This window comes from Ruditapes philippinarum, unplaced genomic scaffold, assembly GCF_026571515.1.
Source record: "Ruditapes philippinarum isolate M1 unplaced genomic scaffold, ASM2657151v2 ctg19018_1_1_1_1, whole genome shotgun sequence".
Lineage (NCBI taxonomy): Eukaryota > Metazoa > Mollusca > Bivalvia > Venerida > Veneridae > Ruditapes > Ruditapes philippinarum.
The window spans coordinates 8,125-17,183 of NW_026859152.1; the positions used below are offsets into that span (position 1 = coordinate 8,125).

Here is a 9,059-nt window from a genome sequence, read left to right on the forward strand (position 1 = left end):
AGTTGATATCAAATAATGACAATATATTGAAGAGTTGATATCATTTTATGACAATATATTAAAGAGTTGGTATCATATAATGACAATATATTGAAGAATTGGTATCATATAATGACAATTTATTGAAGAGTTGGTATCGTATAAAAAAAATAATATAATTATAATTTTATTTATGAAGAGTTGGTATCATATAATGACAATATATTGAAGAGTTGGAATCATATTATGACATTTTATTGAAGAATTGGTATCATAAAATGACAATATATTGAAGAGTTGATATCATAAAATGACAATTCATCTAAGAGTTGGTATCATAAAATGATACTATATTGAAGAGTTGGTATCATATAATGACAATATATTGAAGAAATGGTATCATATAATGACAATTTATTGAAGAGTTGGTATCATATAATGACAATTTATTGAAAAGTTATTATCATATAATGAAAATATATTGAAGAGTTGGTATCATATAACGACAATATATTGAAGTGTTGGTATCATATTATGACAATATATTGAAGAATTGGTATCATATAATGACAATATATTGAAATGTTGATATCATATTATGACAATATATGAAAAAGTTGATATCAAATAATGACAATATATTGAAGAGTTGATATCATATTATTACAATATATTAAAGAGTTGGTATCATACAATGACAATATATTGAAGAATTGGTATCATATAATGACAATTGATTGAAGAGTTGGTATCGTATAATAATAATAATATAATTATAATTTTATTTATGAAGAGTTGGTATCATATAATGACAAATAATAAAGAATTGGTATCATATAACAAAATCGAATTGCATATTGTTACATTGGTATATAGTGCAATATAGTGCATATAGGGTAACACTGGTTTGATATACTGGTTTCTGCTTTCTTGTTTCATATTAAGTTATTTTCAATTTATGTATTGTCCAAAAAAACTAATACATTGTCCACACGGTTAAACTAATTGTAAAAAGAAAAATATTAGACAGAAATGGCTTTCAATACATTAATATTGACCTGGATTCCCAGAACCATGACTAGTTGACCTTTTTCATTTCATGTTTCAAAATTGGCCTACATTATATTTGAAATCAGACATGGTCTTGTCTTTCAACATTACTCAGTGGCTTGATTTTGCATTATTTAAACTATGGTGTCAAGAAATAATCGGAAGTGAGCAATTTATGACTATCATAGCCCTCTTGTTTGTTTTCAAAATATTTTTAAAAAAGGAAATTATAGAAAGACATGTTTAGATGAAGCAAAAATTGAAGTCTACGAAACAAAGAGAAAAACGTTTTGCGTACAGATCCCCAACGTTTTGCGTACAGATCCCCGAAGAAAAAGCAAAGGAAAACCTTCTTCAATAATATTAAAGGGAGTCTCTTATTGATATCGTCGGAACCAAAGTTTATGAATCTATCTCTAACAAAACAAAAGACTTAGACGCTTTTCTCATTGAGTAAATAAGATTATAATTATTTATTTTACAAGTTAAACTCAAAATGTGATCCGGAGTAAAAACTACCAACATCACCGCCATCAACGCAAAATGAGCCACGTCACGACAAAACCAACATAGTGGGTTTGCTACCAGCATGGATCCAGACCAGCCTGCGCATCAGGATCCATGCTGTTCGCTATCAGTTTCTCTACTTGCTATAGGGTTTGTAAGCGAACAGCATGGATCCTGATCAGACTGCGCAGGCTGGTCTGGATCCATGCTGGTCGCAAACGCATTATGTTGGTTTTGTCGTGACGCGGCTCATTTAACCTAGTATTCAGTTTGAAATAAATATTACATATGATATACGCAAGTAATACCATTACACGTTGTCGATGAGGTTCTTGAGTTTTCATATGACTTATAAAAAGCACAAGACATATAATTATAAGAAATGTTACTTTTAAGAAATAATATATCCCAAACTGTGATTTTATCGCTCAATAACATCACTGTTTGGAGTTCGGATGCGAGGAATTATATCACGAGGGCGATAAAATCACCGATTTGGATATTTTATTTCGATTCTAACACGCGCGTCGGATTTTATTGTGGTTACGTCACATGTATAATGATTACGTCACATGTCTAAATAGAACGTCAAACAGTGACTCTATTGCATAATAACAAACACTTTCGGTTCTTCTATGTTCAATAGGGAAAAATGCGGGTCGTGTTAGAATTTAAGATAATTTTATGATCTTCAAAAAACGGCAGAAAAAAAAAAACAATAGCGTGTTCCGTGTCCACTGAAAGAAGCCAGGGTGTTCCATACCATCTGTGTGTTCCTTATCCATTTAAAAGCAGTGTGTTCCGTACAAGTGGTATGTTCTGTATCCATTAAAAAGACGGCGTGTTCCGTACCCATCTAACTATAACTTTACGAAACAGCATTTCAAATTTTGATAAATTGGCAATAGTAAATCTCTGATATTTATTGTATATATTTCTACAAAACAGCGAGAAAGAACGAAGGACTTGCTAGAAATCGCTTTTTTAGTGTGTACCGTTTCCCTCGGTCCTCGATCGGTCCTATAGCTATAAAAATTACTGTACTCAAATGTTCAGAGGAATGAGCATATTGCGAAAACTGGCCGTTTTCATTGAAAAGTCTCCTGAAACAAGTTCAAACTGCTATGAAACTATAAAAAATGCTTGAAAACTGATAAAACTTGGCTACACCATAGCCTCTGTAACGGCATGCTCAATCGTAAATTTCCTGTTACCATGGCAACGGGGGGACGTCCCAAAATTTCCAAAAATCACTATTTTGCATTGTTTGTTTTTTTTTTCTTTCAAAGTGCTGAAATTTCTCAATGAATTGAGATAGAGTAAAAGGCTTTTCAACGTCGGTTACTAGTTAAACTAAAATCGACCTGAGGCCATTTTTAGCCTGTCACATGTCCAAAATTTTCTTGGCGATGAGGGGGACTGCCGCCGCCCTTCAACTTTTTAGGGGCACATCTCCCTTCTGGTAACCCCCTGATGTAACATTTGGATGGGGGACGGCGCCGAAAAGGTGGTCACCTTTTTTAACAACATTTCTTAAACGAAAAACAGTGTTTGGGACCTAAATAGGGCATTTTTTTCACTGTTTGAGGCCTTAAAGTGGGGGGGGGGGGCGGGGGCAAAAAGCCGTCGAAACACGCTTATATAAGGGAAAAGGTAAATCTAAATATACTGTCGGTAGTCGGTTAATATCAACGATATTGATAGAAAATATACATGAATCAGGCAAAAATGCGCGTGTGCCTAATAATGCGCATTGCAGGGCTTCAACAACAACAACAAATAAATGAGCGTCCCTCTTTGATAAAAGTGGATTCAGTCAAAATGTCTATTATTTTATCATTTACTGTGTATGAAGTTCGGAAAAATGCTTAGTTATTGTAAATAAAACTTTTTTTCATTTTTCTCGGAAATCAAAGAATTACCGATTTATTTGACGGTACCTAACTGTCATTCGAGTCTTCTATAGTTATAGTACGTGTGTACGCAGTACTTAAAACAAGCGCATGTGATCTAGATATTTTTTCCGTTCAGAAAGAAATGAGAAAGTAAGACTTATATTTCTACTACCATTTTATTGTTTAAGTGTACAAAAAAAAATAACGAAAAACAAATAACGATATTTTAAACTTCATAAATCACAACAATTTTATTACGAGTCAAAAAGATTGTAAAATAAACATGCTAATTTAAACTGCATTGTATTTCAACAGTTAAAACTATTGATGAAATTGGCAAGTAGCAATCTAACTTGTCATTAGAAATAAATCAGCAGATCTATTGTACTTATATTAACTATGTTATGGCAAAGCCTAATACGTCAAAATTGCAATTTGGAACTCATCTAAATTTAGAATATTCAAAATATTTTACGACTGCGTCAATAGTGATTTTAATGAATAAAGACAAGAATGTGTTTTATTCTTTGAAAATTCATACAAAAGAAAATTACCTTAGGAGACGTTCTTTAAAAAAGGTAATTCAAAAAATCTTAAAGTACGAACAGTTCATCAACTACATGTAGACCATTTAGAAAAAATATACAAACAATTTATACAAGATTTGAATTGTCAGGAATGATATGATTTTAATGCCGTAATTAAATGTCATAAATGAAGCGGAGTTTCCACCAACGAGTTGCAGTGAATTGTCAATATCAACATAGTCAGGTTGACTAGTTAAGTCGTCTACTCCATAGTCGTATGCATCGTAGATCGCTCCAGTCCCAAACGAGGACGCGCCCTGGTTATTTTTCGTTTTTGAGTTTGATTTGGTCGGACCGGGTATATTCGTAAGTTTCTCAGGAGAATATTCTGTAACCACGAGAGAAGTCAATGGAGTCACAAATTTATGCTCTAACGACAGTTCAAGGGCCTTATCATTTGCTAGTTTTTTACTTTTCGAATCCGTGCTGATATCGGCCTCTTCGAGAAGTTGTTTGACTCTTTCGTAAATAAAAAGGCGTGCCAATTTCTTCTCATCAATATCTCGTGTACGCACGGTTGTAATGTTGTCAAATACGACTCTGTCATTGTTTTCAGAAGCTATAATCACGGAGTGTATTTCTGCATTTGGGTAGGTTCGACCGGCTACAACAATGTCTGCATTACAATCGAGCAGTTTGAATTGAGGGCGCGTAATGTTTGCTTCTGGTATAATCTTCTCATCTGCCGTAAAGGTAAATTCAATGTTTTTGTAAAAAGGGCTTTCAATACCATGATAAAGGTCAATAAAACTTTCACTTTCTTCATCAATGTCTCTCACAATTGTTAACGTTCCTTCATTCTCATGGGCTAAAGTGCGTAAAAAATTTCTGTCGGCTCCTTTTCCGAATGCGATTGCGTGAATAATTGATTTGCAGCACATTACGCCATCGTAGAAATTTATGTCACGGACATTCTGTCGTATATCTTCTCTGTTCGTTACACCAACCGTAGGAGAACCATCGGTCAAAAACACAACCATTTGTCCAATGTGAAAATCTTCCGATGACTCCAATGTTTGACTAAAAAGGCTTATGGCTTTCAATAAAGCATCATTTATATTTGTAGACCCTTTTGCAATAACTTTGCTGCTCACAAATTGTTTAGCATCTTCTATATTGGCAGCAGTAGCTTGTCGGAATCGAGTCGACCACGAAGTTGCATAATCGTTAAATATAACAATATTGAAGTAGTCCTTCAAACGAAGCCGTGACAAAATCTGTGCCATGGTTTGTCGGACTTGTTTTACTGGGTCATTTTGCATAGATCCGCTAATGTCAATAACAAAAACAATTTGCTTTGACATTACGTCTTCCTCTTCGCACGATGTTGGTGAAAAGAAATGAACAAATTCGCCATTTCCATTGTAGTAAACTATTCCACCGTCTTTGGGGGGCTCCAATTCGTACTCTATTTCGAATGGTTTCGTAAAACCGAACTGTGTCGAATCTTGCTGACTAACACTAGGGTTCCATTGAACTTTTCGTATAAAAGAACCATCGTCCGACATTTCTTCATTTCTCAAAATAATTTTTCTACCATCTAACGGGTTTTGATAGGAAAATTGTTTAAAATTTTGCTTCTCCCTGTACTCACAGAAAACTTCTAATCGTGGTATCACGTGATCTGAATCGACGAAAAGCTTCTGAGAATATTTTCCAGCGTTCTTTTTAAGAAGTTCTTCGTACTCTAATCGGAACTCAAGTGTCGTCTGCGCAGCAACATTCACCTTGACATTGAAAATGTCCCTACCTATGTCGTCTGCAACATTTGTCTGTTGCGTAACGGTACCTGCATTCACGCCTTCTTCCTTCGCGCTATTGTATTCTTCCGCGGCTACATCCTTCTCTTTGATGACGGCGTTGATTGTTTTCTCGCTGGTAATAATTGAAAAGCTTGTAATAAAAGCTTCTTTCGGAATTCTCACTTGAAATGAAATTTCATCATCTTCTGTTTCCAAATTTTCTACAAGACTTCGAACAAGCACATTTGCGTATCTTATTGAAACATTAGAAACAATTGAGAGCTCCTTTACAAACAAAGTTTTTGAAGTGGACTTCAAACGTTCGCTGTGACAAACTGTTAAATAAAATAAGAAAAACGAAAGCACACGTACAGGTTGCTTCAACACAAACATTTTCAATACTTTATGGATATTCCGACAAATATCGATATGTAACAAATACCAGCAACCTCTCTCGTATATATACAGGTGTCTCAGATGAGAACTTGCCTACTATTGGTTGAAATACTTGTGCGTCATTAAAAGTCAGTGACCATTTGACATGTGATCGGCTTACATTTTTTGTCGACTTTTTCCGCTTTGTTACTATGGAAGCGTAAAAAGTACTCATGTCGTAAACTTAGAACGTACATGTATTTTTTTTCAATTCAATTTCTACCTAAAAGTTAAAACGACATCAAATAAATCTGATCTATGAACTAAAAGTATAAAAATTCTTCAAATAAAATGGCTTATAGATGTGACAGATCCTATACGCATTTACCTATATGTCAACGACAGTGTTATTTCTTTAATATTGACAATTTGCCAGGATGAAAAAGTCATTATTAAATGTATTTCTATAATGCTAATGGTGATAAACATGATTTCACGGTCCCTTTAAAATTGATGTTTTTTGTGAATAAAAAAGAATTTCATTGTGAAATGCACTTCACTTTAACTTCAAATTTACAGCAATGGTGTTAACTACAATTGAGCCGAGTCACGATAAAACAAGCGTTTTCGACAAGCATGGATCCAGATCAGCCTGCGCATCCGCGCAGTCTGATCAGGATCCATGCTGTTCGCTTACCAACTCTATTACAAGTAAATATACTGATAGCGAACATCATGGATCCTGATCAGACTGCACGGATGCGCAGGCTGGTATGGATCCATGCTTGTCGCAAACGCACTTGGTTTTGTCATGACGCAGTTAAAATAATATATAAAGCCATGTGGTTACACATAGCATTCATCAAATTAATGAGTTGGATGGTGGCTTTTAAAAAAAGGGTCTAAATTATTAATTACCCCTAATTTTCTAACTATATTTTGTCCTTTTAAACATTTAAATAAATCTGATAAAAAATGAATGTTTATGTTATGAGATAGGGAGGCCTATGTCGTTGGCCTACTATTAGAATAAAACATTATTTAGTAATAAGCAAAAATAATATCTCACTTAACATTTTGACAGCCTTGAACCAAGTACCCGCCTTTTGTTAGCCATTAACCAAAAGTGATTTGAGTTTTCAATCAGTATAGAGCCATATAATTTCAAACAGGCATTACCCTATAATCTCAAATAGGCATTACTCTATAATCTCAAACAGACATAACCCTGTAATCTCAAATAGGCATAACACTATAATCTCAAACAAGCATTACTCCATAATCTCAAACAGACATAACCCTATAATTTCAAACAGGCATTACTCTATAATCTCAAACAGGCATAACCCTATAATTTCAAACAGGCATTACCCTATAATCTCAAACAGGCATTACCCTATAATCTCAAACAGGCATTACCCTATAATCTCAAACAGGCATTACCCTATAATCTCAAACAGACATTACCCTATAATCTCAAACAGGCATTACCCTATAATCTCAAACAGGCATTACCCTATAGTCTCAAACAAGCATAACTTTATAATCTCAAACATGCATTACCCTATAATCTCAAGCAGTCATTACCCTATAATCTCAAACAGTCATTACCCTATAATCTCAAAAAGGTATTAGCCTATAATCTCAAACAGACATTACCCTATAATCTCAAACAGGTTTTACCCTATAATCTTAAACAGGCATTATCCTATAATCTCAAACAGGCAATACCCTATAATATCAAACAGGCATTACACTTTAATCTCATAAAGGCACTACCCTATAATTTCAAACAGGCATTACTCTATAACCTAGGCATTACTCTATAATCTCAAACAGACATTACCCTATAATCTCAAACAGGCATTACCCTATAATTTCAAACAGGCATTACCCTATAAATTACCCTATAATCTCAAACAAGCATTACTCTATAATCTCAAACAGGAATTACCCTATAATCTCAAACAGGCTTTACCCTATAGTCTAAAACATGTATTTCCTGTTAATCTCAAACTAGAATTATCATATAGCCTCAAATAGGCATATAAACTATATAATCTAAAACAGGCATTATGCTATAAATTTTAATTCTAACATGTGTAACAACCAAAGCTATTTTTGTCCAGGTACATGTTAGTAGGAAAAATATAACTTGCAGAGGAAATATGGTTTGGATATAGATCAAGACTGCCCGATTCATCATTTCAGGCATTAATAGGAAATGGAGTAGAACAACAGCTAGCTGCAGCTCCTTCACATGAAAGAATCCTAGTCTCTTGGCAAGATTCAAGCCAACAGAGATCGATGGAAGTGGTTTGAAGTCAGCAACTTTAACAAAACTAAAAATGTGTCCATAGGACACCCACACTTCGCAGATTTGTCAATCTTATGTCTCTAGATCAAATCATTTTTTTGGCTACATGTGCCCAAGTTGAAAACTAAATTTTTTTTATTAAGTAAAGGGCAAATACTACAAATACTGAATAAATCCACAAGAAAACCACAAGGTGCATAAGTACATGTGCTGACCAACATTCTTGTAAACTTTCAGGCCTACAGGCCATAAACTTTTTGAGTTACATGCAACACAAGTTAAATATTGTAAATATTCACTAAGTCAAGAGCAATAAATCTAAAAATACTAAAAATACCCACAAGAAAATACGCAGGTGCACAACTACACATGCTGAGCAACATTCCTGTAACATTTCATGATTAAAGGTCAAATTCTTTTTTAGTTATTTGCGACACAAGTTGAAAATTGTAAATTATCACTTATTCAAGGGCAATAACTCTAAAAATACTAAATATATCCACACGAAAATATCCAGGTGCACAACTTAACATGCTGAGCAACATTCTTGTGTAAGGTTTCAAGACTCTAGGTCAAATATTTTTTGAGTTACGTGCAACACAAGTTG

At 34.0% G+C, this 9,059-nt stretch overlaps 1 protein-coding gene across 1 annotated transcript; it reads right to left on the reverse strand.

Moving 5' to 3' along the window:
- Window positions 1-4,062: 4,062 nt before the first annotated feature.
- Window positions 4,063-6,153, reverse strand: LOC132755431 (inter-alpha-trypsin inhibitor heavy chain H4-like). Its single transcript, XM_060746293.1, has one exon. The coding sequence runs from the start codon at window positions 6,151-6,153 to the stop codon at window positions 4,063-4,065; it is 2,091 nt and encodes a 696-aa protein (XP_060602276.1).
- Window positions 6,154-9,059: the final 2,906 nt, after the last annotated feature.